We start from the raw sequence: 14,794 nt of genomic DNA on the forward strand, positions 1-14,794 counted from the left end.
AGCAATAAAGTCAAAGTTCTGTTAATTCACAAAATGGTTGCATAGGTTTGTATGTCCTTTCCCTCAGTTAAAAATATTCTGGTTAGCATAGTCTTCCTGTTTTCTACTCTTTCACAGCTGAAATTGTTGTGGGAACATCTCAGACTCATTTTCATTCCTAAGAAAGGTTAAGATGTCTTTGTCAGCGTGAGGAAAAGCAGGAATTTGGAGGAAAGGGAGAAGCTATTCCGTGTACACTTCTGCCCACACCGCTATGCTATGAGACCACACAACACTCCAGGGCTGCAGGGACCAGGACAGTGGGCACAGGTTCTCAAGGCTCACTAACCTGAACAGTATCTAATCTCTTGGCCTGTGACACCAGAGTGACCTGCCTGAACCAGACAGCTAGTTGTCCTGGGCACTGTGGGAGCAGGAGGTGTGTCATCGTTGCACTCTTGCTTTTCCCGTCCCCTTTTTCTCCTTTTGTGGGCATTAATAGATGAAATTCAGTTTATGAGTTGAAATATGGATTATGAGCCTTGGTTGAGGATCTAATCAAATAGCTCAGGGGTTGGATGAGAAGGACTCATTGACTTCCACCCTCAAGGCAAGGGGCTGATGTCACTCGACTATCAAAAATGGGCTAGATGACCAACGCGTGGACATAACAGGGTTTGTGCAGCTGTGACATGTTAACAGTGCCAGGCTGCTCTCAATGCCTCTCCCAACATCAAACTCAGAGACTGTGCTCATGAAAGCTTTGGCCCTCCACCTCCTTACAGGGCAGACAGCTCACTGGGAATGAGGTGATTACTGAGTTTAGTTCAAGAGAACAAGCTTCTGAATCAAGATCGAGTCCTATGATCATTAAGCTTTACCCACAGAAAAACTGTTCCACCAAAACCCACTGCCAACACCTCAGCCTTGCAAACCTGTGTACTCTTAGTGATGATGGAACAAAGGCATATGAATGACTGAGGGGAAGAGAACAATTCACGATAGTGTAAGTTCCCACTTCTCCTGCAGACAAGTGATATCATCTCCATTTAACGATAAAGAAAGGGATGCTAAGAATGGCTTAGTAAATTGACCAGATCACTTTATCCAGCAAGTAACAGAGTTACTACGATCCAGGACTGTCTGGCTCCAAGCCCCTTGTGATTTCCACTAGACCAAGCTGTTTCTGCATAATCTACCAGTATGGGAAGAAAAAGATCAAAAGGACTTGCTCTCTGGAAATTGGCTGGTAAGAAAAACCATACTCATGCCAAGGCAACCACGTGAAAAGTGCTTATCAAATAACTTGTCAATAAAATGTTTGTGTCCATCAATGCTTCAAATTCCCTAAGTGTACTGGTAGGGATTTGTACTTTACAACGCTCTACTTAACTCTGAACACGAATATACTCATTGTAGAAGGAAGTAGCCCATAAAGAATCAACTGGAGTTCCTGAAAATAAAGGCCTTATTTGGCAGTATTTTAAACCCACATATCTGTAGAGCAACTATATTTCTAAAAACTTACCCTGGATATATTTACAAAAGTGCAAAATATACATGTATGAAAACGTCACTGCAGGCTTGTTTGTAATGGTCAAACACCACTCGCAACATAAATGTCCAATGTGAGGACACTGATGAAATAAATCATGATATAGGCACTGGATGGCAGAGCATGCCTGCATTGAAAAGAATGAAGTACATCTGTGTTTGTGCTATTGTGACGGAATCTCCAAGATGTAAATGAAAAAAAGCAAGGTACAGAAAAAGTATGATCCTTTTTGTATACTTAAAAAAATAAGCTTCGGGGAAAGGGGATTGTGGGGGACAGGGGTTGGAAACAATTACTCTTCATTTTATTTCTTTCTATAATATTTACATTTCCTGATCATATGCTCCCATTATTTTTTTTTAGTGTAAACAAAGTTTAACTGGAATCACAGGCCATTTTTTCCTTCTTTTATGTCTCTACATTAAAAAAAAATGTGTTAGGTTTCAAAGGCATTAGCTTTCTCTTACTATTTTGCAGAAACAGTAGGCTTCTATTATGTGTCACAGCCCCATCCCTGGGCACCTGGAGTGGAAACACTTCCCTAACCAGCCCAATTAGGAGTAAATAAACTCCAAGACCATCCTCTGAGCGAGCGCTCCTGGGTAAATTACGCACCACAAGGAAGCTTTGGATTCTAGGAGGCAGTGCTCTCTAGCGGGCAGAGCAGTGGGTAAACAGGCGTGTCGTGTTGGGTGAATGCTTCCTTTCGTAGCTGGGAAATACTTTAGTTCTTTAAAATACTCCCGATTTCTGAATGGATGTCAGAATAAAACACTTAGCTGGGTGCCTACCTTTTCTGGGAGAAGGGAAGAATTTATAGTTAACCCATGAACAATGCAGGGAGGGGAGGTTCGTGGCTGTGACCTCCACACAGTCCAAAATCTGAGTATAATTTATAGTTAGCCCTCCTTACCCGCAATTCTGCACCCACGGGTTCAATGAACTGTGGATCATGTAGCACTGCAGTATTTACTATGGAAAAAAAATCCGCATATAAGTGGATCTGAGCAATTCAAACCCGTATTGTTCACATGTATTTACAACTGCCTACATCTGGACAGACAACAGGCGTTCCCTATCACTTGAGTAAAAAGGAAATCCATCCATTTAACTTCCTCGCTATTCTGAGTTGAGATGTGTGAAAGTATTCTATACCTAACCCCAAGGTGAAACCTCAGTTTTTCCTATCAACTTATTTTATCAAGATAACGCACATTTCCTGACATTTTCATCCCACTACAATAAAAAAAAAAAAACAAACCCCAAAAGATAGCAAATGTAACAAACAAAAACACAACAGTAATAAGGAATAACTCCAACTGTTTTCCGGTTACTACATTTTCCAAATGAACATAGGTGCATTTCAAAACTGTAGTGTAGGAGAAAATGGCAAAAAAAAAATTAGAACAAATGAAAAACTAACAATCAGGACTTTTAATAAGGTCCATCTGTTTATAATAATGTTTTAATGACTCTACTAATTTATGCACATCTGTGTTTATAAATAATTTTTAAAAAATCTTTTGTTTACTCATGGTGAAGCTCTTTAAAGAGAGTTGGAAAAATGTGTAAAATCACTTGAAATAAAGGGGAAAAAAAAAACAAAGGCAGAAGGTACCAGAAATGGCAGTAAAGAAAAGAATTCTAGAAAACAGGAGAGATGAGTAATGTGGGGAGTAGTGGGGGACAGAGAGACAAAAGTAAGGATTGTGCATGTAACCAATTGATAAAAATACAGAATAAGGAGTGTATTATTCCTTGCTCTTTACTCCAGAACAAGTGCAAGTAGAAAGGTGAATCAACAGAACGTTAAGTAAAACAGAACCAACTGCCAAAGAGAAAATCAGACACGTGGGAAAAAATACATCCTATTCCTATGAAACCATAGCAGGTCCTTCGTGGGTCCCGCCCAGCAGGGTGCAAGGAGGGTCTTCTTTGTGTTTTGACGTCACAGGCTCAGGGTCGAAAACAACAGGGGAGGGAATGGCAGTGCGGCCCCACACATGACCCATACCTGACCGGCAGGCCATTCCCGAGTCTGGCATGAAGTGCTTCCACTCCTTCCTGCCGTACTCCTCCGCCAGCAGCTCCGGAGCCAGCATCTTCGTGCCGTGGCTTGCCCTGGTTTGGGGAGATGAGGCACGTGACTCATCAGTGGTTCTCCTGAACACCCCCTCCTGCAGCCTTGTTATTGTTAATTCACCCTAATACTATGAAAGGTTTTTTACAAAAAAGGTTTTCAACTGGATGACTTCCCCATTTAGGATCCTATAAGGCATTTCTCTTGACAGCTCTTATTCTTCTCCATTTCACCCATCAACCAGCAAAGTGGTTGCAGCTCACTCTGAGGTCAACGCTGTGGTAGTTGCCCTGGACCAATACTAGAAACCACAATTTCTCTGGGAGAAATATGACGACTTCTTGCCTGAGAAGTTGTCAATTAACTATGCAGATAAGATTAGCCTGACTGGAACAATGAGGAAACAAGGGCAGGGACTGGGTGGGAAGCTGGTCCGGCAGCAGGAGAGAAAGGGCAGCAGTCAGAGCACGAGCTGCGTCAGGCCTGCAGGAGCAGGGAGGCGCCTGGCACCCAGGGCCGGCGGCTGTGAGCACAGGGGACTTACGAAGATGAAGACGGGGTAGTAACATGCCACTCAAGGACACCACATAGCTAAAAACACAATGGGAAACAGCAAGACGAATGTGGCAAAACTTAGAACAGGAAGACAAGAAAGTAGCTATTTTTTGTACTCGAAATACTGCTTTTGCATCCATTGGGCCTGGTTAAGAGAATCTTACCCTGTAGAGAAACAGTTGATATTTTATGTTGTTTACTTTGAGAAATTATAATGCTAGGGAGTATTATTAGTCTTCTCTTGGTGTTATATTGTGGTGGCAAAGCAAAATGGAGGAAAAGGAAATGAAATAAGAAGGGCAAATGGAGGAAAATCATAATCGGGATCCTATTTATAAAGAGGTTAATATGTACATAAAAGCTGTATGTAAGGGTGGAGGAACCTTGAGCAAGAAATACGATCAGAAAAGCAATCTACTATATTGTTTGAAAGCAGGCATCAAGGACATAACCTTGTAAATTCAGGAGAAGCTGCAGGTTGGCCAGAACTTGAATGGAGACGGTCAGACCTTGGGAAAAGGGTGTTGGAAGTGGGGACCAACAACAGACAGACATAACAATAAAAGAAAGAAGCGAAACTGTGGAATGTTTTCTATTCTTTTAACCGTGATTGAAGACAGCCAACTATACTGTAAGAATCTGAAAGTGGCATTTAAGGTCATGGTCAAAGCTGCACTGTGTGTGTGTGTGGTGTACACACACAAATCAATACACACACCCTATCTCTAGTTGCCTGAGAAAAAACATGCAAATGAATTATAAAATAATCAGAAGTGGAACCACACCTGGCTGGCTGGCCTACACCTTAGGGGACAGTCTGGGGTAGAGTGTGAGTCTGCACGGTGCAAAAAGAATGATGTACCCAAAGGGAGAGTATGTACAAGGGGTAACCTGTGCTGAGCATCCTCTTCGTGAACTCTGACCACGTCAGCATAAATAGTAAATCGTACAGCTGCACGGCCACATTAACTGCCTGTACTGTCAGTACTGGGGGAAAAATAGATGCTCACTCCTTGGTACCCTCTGTAAGACTAAGGGCAGGGATGGCAGCTGCTTCTCAACTGCTCGCCCTACTCAAAGTGTTGGACTTACCCTAAGAGGAGGGAAGGAAAGGGAGTCAGCACTAAGTTTGGGAGGGGGGAGATACTTATGAAGGTTGGAACAATCTAGAAACACTTCCAGAAGGAGCTGAGACACACCATGGGCCCTGCATGATGGGGGTGAATTTAGAGAAATGGCGGAAGAAAGAGCGGTGTGCCTAGACCACCAATCCCCACCCAACATCCATTCTCTCCTTCCTTAATAAAGACAGCTTCAATTTTACTCCAGGTTAGCACAATATAATTCCCAGGCTCTTTTGCAGTATGGGTGGTCAAAGAGATAAAGCAAGTTATTAACATTCTACTGTATTTCCTGAAAATATTTCTGATGAGATAAATTTAAAGAATTAGACCTTTCAATCTAATGCTTCCAGATTTATATTTAAATGGCTCAAACGATTCACACAAAGACATGCAGGCACATAGATAATCTGCCATCTGATTGACTAAAGTAATAATCTTCTTTAACCCATACCTTAACTATCAAATGCTATACGGTAATAAAATGTCCTGGAAAGAGTAAAGTTTTGACTTCACAACTAAATTTTATTACCTGAGCACGGTGCCATTATCTGCAAGTTTAATGAAGTTCCCGTCTTCCAGATCCAATGCCAAGCCCTTGCAACTGAAACAGAAAATTCTGATTACCAGTCAATTCACATAGTTACCTAACCCAAGAAATAAAAATTTATATTTTCAAAAAATCACAATGCTAAAAAAGGACTCTCCCACCCAAGTGAATGATATGTTAATCAAACAAGTAAGAATATAAATTCTAAAATTAAATATCATCCTCAGAGCAAGTACATAAGGAAAACTGTTATATAGGCAAACCAAGGACAGCATATTCAGTGTCTAAAATCTTTGAGCTTTTAAAAAGAGGAATAAAAATACTCCCAGAGAACAAAAAATGAACACCACTGTATGCCTCTGTTAAAATGTACAAATGCTTTCCATTAAATAAAACACACACACAAACACACATTTGTATTCTACAAGTTAAGATCTTAGCCAGAATCTTTTCTGTACTCTTTAGAATCTGCCTCAATTTAGGTTGGGTTATAAGAACTAGCCCTCTGGACTAGGCATATTATTGAAAACCACTAAAACAAAGTCAAATACTAAGTTTTAGGTTCTTCACTGTAAAAGACTTATGGGATTTGGGAAGAAAAATGGGTACAGATTCATTATCGTGAGTAATAAAAGCAAGAAGGTAAAACGGCCACCAAATACCAAGAGAATTATAAAGAAAACGACAGGGTACTTTAGAAGCATTATTTAGTTTGGTCCACAGTAAAATTTCCAGAGTCGGCGGTTTCATACAGTAAAATATTTCTGTTTCTTCGTTTGCTAAAAGGGATAAATCAAAAAGGACTAACCAAACATTGGAAGAATGTATAACAGATGAACTCTGTTGTTCTAGAATTATTTCTGTATGTATTTTTCACGTGTTTCAGGACTACTATTATTTTTCAACTGAACAATTTAAAGTGGTTTAATAGGACTTTTGTTTGTTTTATTGTTTAAATGAGGAAGGACAAAGGAAGCCTTGCAAAGTTGAGACTCCTAAGCCAGGAAGGGAGTAAGCAGTCAGAGTCTCAGGCATAGGGGTATCTACCCAATTACAGAAAAACAAATGTCCCAATTCAGACGCTTATTCAAAATATGATGATTTCCTCTTTTCTTACAGTTCTATATTTGAAGGGCAATAAAAGAAAATTTTTTAATAAAAGATGTAAATTTTAGACAGTTCTTAATAACCTCTCAAACTCTTAATAACGACAGACTTAAACCATGTAAAAATACTCAAATTAGTCACATATGCTCTTAGTTTGTTTTCATACTTAATTAAACAAGTCTTAACTTAAAAGTAGAAAGGACTTTAATTCATCAAACATAAAACTTTTTAGTACATAAGGCATTTTGTCCTTTGACTCAATTTCACATTTCACTTTCTGCTTCCATAGAAGACGAAGCATTAAAATTTTATCCACAATAATTAAAAATCAGAGGGAATGTGCTGACCTTAAAAAAGCTGCTTACCAGAAATCCCAATCCTCTGGAGTCACAGTGAGCAATTCCTTGTCGTACCCTTTCTCCTTGACCAGGAACTGAGCAAAGCTATTATAAATGAGCTGTTAATAAAAAGAAGGAAAAAAGATTAAATGTAAAATTCACTATTCATTCTTAGCTTCACAGACCTGAAAACCTAATGGAATCAGTCATAAGACAGGTGGGAGGGAATCTGTAGTATCTGTAATTGTGAAGCTCTGCAAGTTAACACTCCATCCCAAGCAATTTACCCACTCCTGAGAGCCCCAGGTAGCTGCTGTGTCTTTTTTATACCATCAGTATACAATTATACCACCAAGGACAATTATTAATCTTACTCCCAAAGCCTAACGGGTTGGAGATCATTAAGACTTGACGAAGCTTTGTAAACTGATTTAACAGATCACCAGAGGATAAACATAATGACCACTCTATCATCACATCCATCCTCCATCCACCCTTGCTAGAAAGGCCCCATGGCGGCTGATAATGCTAATGCATATACTGGGCCCCACAAAACGGAGGCCGCCCCATGGGCCCAGCTCTGGTCACAAATCTAAACCTAAGACAGTGTGCGCTTATAGAAAACCCCTGTCACGGAGACCTAACATACACCAATCACAATCCTCCACATCAGCTTTAAGCTCGCTTACCTCACCCTAGAAAACAGGACCTGCAGTGCCTATCAGGAAATCCCCGACCTCCTAGCCAATCATGCCCTATTTCTGTGGTGCCTCTTCTAACACTCTATAAAACACGGTCTTGCCCAAAATCTCTGGGGAAGAGTGCTCCACTGCTTGTGGGGCACTGCACTCTCCCAATCTGTGGATTATCTTCTCCAAAGGAAGGACAACAAACTCATTACTACCTTGTTTTAGTTTTGTCATCTGACACAGGGGAGTCTCAAAGAGAAATACACATAGGGACCAGGCAGGTACTCTAAAGAAGGAATCATGGTGCCTCCATCAGACAAAGTGAGTATCTTTTTTCCCCCACCATAAGAAAAGCTAAGGAAACAGGAAAAAGGAAGCCTCTGGAAGCAAGCACAAAGATAAATGCTCTTCTGATGGCTGACAGATCTTTTCATTCTCAACAACAACAAAATGCCGGGTTTTCTGAGATGGAAGAGTGTCCAAGGAGACACACTGAGCAACCCCATCCTTCTTCTGGAGATGTTAACCCATGACAGGTTTTGATAGCACTGGAATGGCACAAGGGGGAAGCGAGAATAGACACAGCAAGAGGAGGAGGAGGAGAAGGCCTCCCTGGGGAGGCGATGTACACACTGACACCTGCGAGATGGAGCAGTCAGCTGGGTGAGTCCAGCGGGGAGAGGGCAATCCAAGTCCAGGGGGCACACAGCTGAAGTTGGGGACTGGGGTTTCGAGTGTTAGGAGATGAGCGTGGAGAAAGCAAAAGGCTCCTTGTCAAACAGAGCTGTCCTCTGTCGTAAAGTTAATGAAAATGGCTACACATGTACCCCTATACAATGCAATGTGACCCTGATCCAGGTCAGTTGTCCACAGAGCTACATTAAGTCAACACTATGCATCCACAGTTCTCAACCCTGGTGGTAGTCAGAACCACAGATGATGGTTCTTAAAGCCACCCAGATATTCCAAGCCTACAGGATAGGGTCGGGCCCCGACAAAATTCCTGAAACCCCGAGATGACTGAAAATCAATGACTACTACGTTATATGAATTTTCATTCAAACATAAAATGTACTGAGTCACTCTGAGGTACAAAGTACTATGGACAACAAAAAATACACATCATGATCCTGCCTGCAAGGAACCAGTGCCCTGGGATTAAGAGAAGTAAATCCCATGTTAATGAAAATCCTCAGATGCTTAGAGCAGTGCATGGCATACAAGTAAGTTCAATTTAAGTACTGCTATTATTATCAGTCGGGCGCTGGTTAAAAAAAAATAAAGGTCCTGACTTGTAGCATTTGCTCATTTCCATGGTATAGTTGCCCCCACCATGGCCAGTTTCAAGCTACCAATGGTTACTGCACACCATCACACTTGCCTCTGGTCAAAGTATTTATTCAACCTTGGACAACTGGAGGGTCTCATCCCTTGGCAATACTGATTAACGTATGGGCATGGGATTCCAATGAGGTCAGATTCCTTCCCAAGAGAAAGGGCCCTTTCTAGTAGGGATGCCAACAGAGGCCTCCAGAGCTGTGTTCCTTACCTCTCCAAGGAGATGGTTCTGTAATAGGAGAGAATGGGGTCAATGTGTAAAGAGGAGTAGAGAACAGAGGTGCTGAGAAAAGCAGGGAATCTGTGCCTTTGAAAGCCCTCTTCTAGTCCCAAGGCCTTGGTCCTTGAAGCTCTTCCTCAAATTATGTTGAGTCACCACAGAAGCCTTCATGGCACAGGGCCTCCATCACCCCCACCCCCTTGCTCTCCCAGCCTTAACTGCCACTTACTTTCTCAACAGCCTCACCTGACTAATAATCACACACAATCCACAGCGGGTGCAAACTGGTGCCCTGTGGGTCCTACGCAGACCACAAATTATATTTGGTTCCCACTGAAGCCTGCCAGATAAAATATGAAACACCCAGCTCAATTTGATTTTCGGCTAAACAACAAATAATTTTATAGTATGAGCTTATCCCATGAAATATCTGAAACACCCATATACTAAAAATGTTTTTTTTATTTGAAATTCAAATTGAACCGGGTGTCCTGTATTTTTCTTTGCTACATCTGGCAACCCTATGATCCTGCTGTGTTTGAAAATGAGCTGGCGTTTAAAAATGGAAAGACTTCTCATACAAGCTTAGATTTCTAATTTGTCTTGAGAGAATCAGACCTGACAAGACTGAGCCTCTACGCCCCACGGCAAACGCTGGCAGGAGCTGAGCACAGCTGCGCCTGAGGAGGGGGCGTGCGCGCACTCTCCCAGCCGCACGGTTAAGTTAACTGCCTGGGTCCAGACGCTCCTGAGTCAGCAACTCCAGGACAGCACAGGTGTCATCATTTCTACGATGCTTTTCCCGAGCCCCTCCGGCGAGGCGACGCACCCAGTTTCACGTTTGCACGACACTCTGCACTTCACTAAATGCCTATGACACAGATATGAGAGGCACACGCAGTGATCCATGATGCAGCGCCACTGCCATCTCCGGCATCTTCTCCTGCAACGCCCCACCTTCTGCTTGACACCCAGCAGATCCAGGCGCTGTTTCGCACCTTTAGGTCCTTGCCCTGGCCGTATTTCCTCTGCCGGAAATGCTCCTCTCTGCTTCCTGACCTGCCACTTGTAACTCCTGTGCTGGGAACCCAAGCCTCACTCACTCCAAGGACTCTCCTCTGGGATTTGCAGCACACATAAAGCCTGGTGGGAGGTAGCAGAGACCTGCCAGCTGGACCACCTTGCTGGGTGACGCTGGATAAGCTATTTATCCTTTCTGTGACTCAGTGTCCTCATCTCTAAATGATGATAATAACATCTAACATGGTTGTAAGGATCAAACCAGTTTATACAGCAGAATGCTTATTAGAATAGTGGCTGTTAGTGCTATTTTCAGTTACTAAAATACCTATTATTTATGTAATTGTTCCACAATTATTTATTGAATCCCGTACGTGCACGTAGTCAGCTTGGCACACAGAACACACAATAAACTGTCACAGATACTGATGTCAAGGGGTCATGGCTCTAGGATCTAGGGAAAGATTCCAACAAGTAAACAGGAAAATTTAATGCAGTGTGTAAGTACTGTGAGAAATTAAGGTTTTTATGGAAAACTGCAGATGGAATAGGGACAGAAAGGTAAACTTTAGGGGGCCGGGCTACTTAAGATGAGACCTGCCAGCTGAGGAGTTTGTGTGATGAAGGGAGGAGGGCCCCAGGCACAGGTAACAAACAGCCAGCAGCAAGGACCAGGCAATGCTGCCCTCAGCACAGGGGACCAGAACTAATCTTTCAACATCTTTACCCATTACAAGGCCACCTGAAGACCTGTGTTATCTCTGTATCCCTAACTCTATTATGGTGCTCAGCACATTGTTGGTACTTAATAAAAGATTTCTGAACCAAACAGGATACAAAATGCACTAGGTTAATGTTTTCAACCTTTAAATATCACTTATATTCGAGGCTTATAGTAAAGAAATCTTGTCTTTTAAGGATCCTGTATTCTGCAATTTTATGCTCACACATGCACAAAATTGGCTCTAATGACAATGGTTTTAACAATATTTCCTTCAAATGAAGGTGACTAGGGAGGAAATGCAAGAAAATGTTAATCAGGAAAAGATTTGAAAGGCAAAGGGAAGGAAAATATGAGTCAAAGACCTAGAGGAACCAGTGGCCAAGGATCAAGAAGTCTCCTCAACTCTCAACATGACTAAGGAAACACCTGTACAGCAGGAAAGCAGGAAAGTATAATAGAAGGAACACCACACTTTTTTTCCCACCATCTGTACATAGAGAACATGAGTAATTCAGACACTGTTTTGACCTTTGAGGGGTACCTGAACTGCTGATTGGAGCACAGACCTCACCATACTGAGGAGCAGCCCTGGCTGATGCCAGCACCAGCGGCCAGGAGCTCTATTCGTAAGTGGTCAGGCTGGGGAATGATATGGGTGGTGACTATAAAAGCAAACACTTGTATGTGTCCAACACAGCTCTAAGCATTACACATCCTTTACCCTTTTAATCCTTTCAACAACCTTTCCAGGCAAATCCAATTATTAGCCCCATTTTACAGATAGGGAAACAGAATAGACACGGGTTAAGTAACTTGCCGGAGGTCATAGAGCTAGGAACAGAGGAGCTGGTGCCCTCTGTCTGCAGTCTGGCTGCAGAGTCCTCGCTTTGACTACCATAACCAGCTTATTTCGCTTGAATACTTACATATTTGACTAAAAAAAAAAAAAAAAAGTTAATTTTTCAAAATTATTTTCCTTGTGAAACCAAAGGAATGGGGGAGGGAGAACAATTCACTTCAGGGTACGGGTGTGGAATCATACACACCCCACTTCCCCCTCCCTCCCTAAGTGCAGTGAGGACCCAGGTTGTTGTCAGGATTAGACCTTACTCAAGGTGCATGGAGCACGCAACAGGTGAGCAAAATTTACTTCCTTCTCTTGGCAAAAGGCAAAATTAGGGCTAACATGTTAATGGCTTTTCGGTTAGTCTTCCAATACACCACACAATTTCTCCTGGACTGCAGTGTTTAAAAACTGACAGGCGGTCTCATGGACGTGCAAAAGAAAAACGCAGCCAAAGAAAATACAAGTCGTTAACCAGGTGGCTGTATCGGCGCTCTGCTGGTGGCCAGAACGATTTACTGAGAAGTTCCAAAGCCGGGGATATGCAAAGGACACCCCGAGTTCCCCTAGCCCCGCCCTTCCTCTGCCCCAGGAACCGTTTCCCTAGCCCAATCTTGCACAACTTGTCCCTCCTTCGCCCCTTTTCTTCCCTACCCATCTCTCAAACTTGGCTAAGGGCTGGGCTAAATAAGCCGGTACCCACAGCACGGGCGGGGATGGGGGGGGATGCACACTTCCTTCCGCCCCGCCTCGCCGTGGGAGGCCGAGTTCTGCGCTAAGGCGCGGCGGCTGCAGGGCCCCGCCGACGCTCGCCGCCGACGCTCGCCGCCGCCTAAGCCGGGAGGAAACTCGAGCCCCAGCCGCCATGGAGGCTGCACGCCGTGCGCCCCGGCAGCCCGTGCCACTCACCCGGGCGCTCTCAGGCAGGTTGTAGCGACACAGAGTGTGGTCCAGGTCGAAGCCGACCACGTCGCAGGCGGCCAGGGAGAAGTGCTGAGCCATAGTTGCGCGCGGAGCACCAGCGAGCGCCTAGACCCCGAGAGGCGGCGAAGAGCGCGCGGGCAGGACGCTGCGGGACTACAGGGCAGGACGCGGCGGGGCGGGGCGGGGCTGCGGCCGCCCCCTGGACGCCGCACCGCTGCCCCTCGCGCTTCCCGCGCCCGCCAGCCCCGCCCCCGGCCGCGTTTCTGCCCGCCCCTCGCGGCCGACCTTCCCCGCGCCCCGACTGGCCGGTTCGCCGCCCGGCTTTCCGCTGACACTCCCAGGCCGGCTCCTGCCTCACTGTCACCACCCTGACCCCCGCCCCGAAGTCCCGAAGGCGGGATGTGACCAGGAGCGGAGCCGCTGCTGCAGGAATTGGAGGCGGCACTAAGCCCCTGTTGGCGCCTAGCCTTCGCCGCAGAATTAACCGGGCCTCCCCGTGGTTTTCAAGGCGACAGGGAAACCAAGCGAATGTCAAGGTACACCTGACCCTTTACTCTTGTGTGCGAAATAATGTAAGATTATGGAGAAAATTTTATCCACTAATATTCCCCTGACCCAATTAGCCTATAATTTGGAAGGTTTTTTTTTGCCCATGAGATCTCTAACTATGGATTCAATCAAAAACTTTATATTCTTTAGTAAATTCCTAAGTGTATTTGTAAGTAGAATGGGAGACCTTTCAACATTTCACCCCCTGGAGCGCGTTAGAAAATAAATTTATTAGAAATCGTGAAGGACCATTTTGCAAAATGACAATGATTAAGGAAACCAATATTGGTTATTTGATTATCCTATTTTTTATTGTAATGCATTTTTTCTATGAAAGGATATTAGAAACTTCATAGAACATACTACAGAAGAGAGAACTTTATGCAAACAGAAGGGTTTAAGTTTATAGAACACAATAATTTGAGTGACAGCGTTCTCAATTCTCTCAAGGACTGTTTATAGCTAGTATCATTTTAGATGGATGAAGGGCTAGGACTTTGAGACCTTTAAAATAATTTAAAAGAGAAAATACAAATTATTTAAAAGAGAAAATACAAGTCATTTACAAGAGAAAAATACAAACATTGACGTTAAAAAGAGAAAATATAAATGTATTATCTTTGTACTGCTTCTGTTTTAAATTTAAAGGAACACTTTACCCAATAGAAAAAAATCAATAGTGATGACATAATGAAAATATAATTGGTTGAGAATTACATTTAACCCTTACAAATATTAACACTTGTGGGGCTAATAGACCAACCAAGGAATTGATTTAGTACAATAAATAGTTCAATCTAGTAGGACACTTATTATACCTAGTGGACCCATTTGAATAGATTGATAACTTGTTCCATTATGACTTGTAAAAGCCCCAAACAAATCTCTCTGGAAGAAGAACAGGAAAGAATCCTCAAGAAGATTGAGTGGGGACTTCCCTGATGGCCCAGTGGTTAAGAATCCACCTGCCAATGCAGGGGACACGGGTTCGATCCCTAGTCTGGGAAGATCCCATGTGCCACAGAGCAGCTAAGCCCCGCGCACCACAACTACTGAAGCCCGGGCGCCACAACTACTGAAGGCCCAGTGCCCTAGAGCCCATGCTCCACAACAAGAGAAGCCACTGCAATGAGAAACCCCCTCACCACAACGAAAAGTAGCCCCTGCTCGCCACAACTAGAGAAAGCCCACGCGCAGCAAC

At 43.6% G+C, this 14,794-nt stretch overlaps 1 protein-coding gene across 5 annotated transcripts in view; it reads right to left on the reverse strand.

Annotated features, from left to right (window-relative positions):
• NT5DC1 (5'-nucleotidase domain containing 1) overlaps positions 1-13,525 on the reverse strand; it is a 125,708-nt gene extending 112,183 nt beyond the window's left edge. For all 5 annotated transcript variants that reach the window (XR_014248212.1, XM_082404831.1, XM_082404829.1 and 2 more), the window contains exons 1-4: positions 13,030-13,525; positions 7,313-7,404; positions 5,823-5,894; positions 3,549-3,655 (exon numbers count right to left, since the gene is read on the reverse strand). Coding sequence is in view for 4 of the 5 variants with exons in the window: in XM_082404831.1 (XP_082260957.1) it covers positions 3,549-3,655; positions 5,823-5,894; positions 7,313-7,404; positions 13,030-13,122 (364 nt within the window). In the remaining variant the exon portion in view is untranslated. The remainder of the gene's footprint in view (positions 1-3,548; positions 3,656-5,822; positions 5,895-7,312; positions 7,405-13,029) is intronic.
• Positions 13,526-14,794: the final 1,269 nt, after the last annotated feature.

The sequence above is a fragment of the Balaenoptera borealis genome (genome assembly GCF_965194805.1).
Source record: "Balaenoptera borealis genome assembly, chromosome: 9".
NCBI lineage: Eukaryota > Metazoa > Chordata > Mammalia > Artiodactyla > Balaenopteridae > Balaenoptera > Balaenoptera borealis.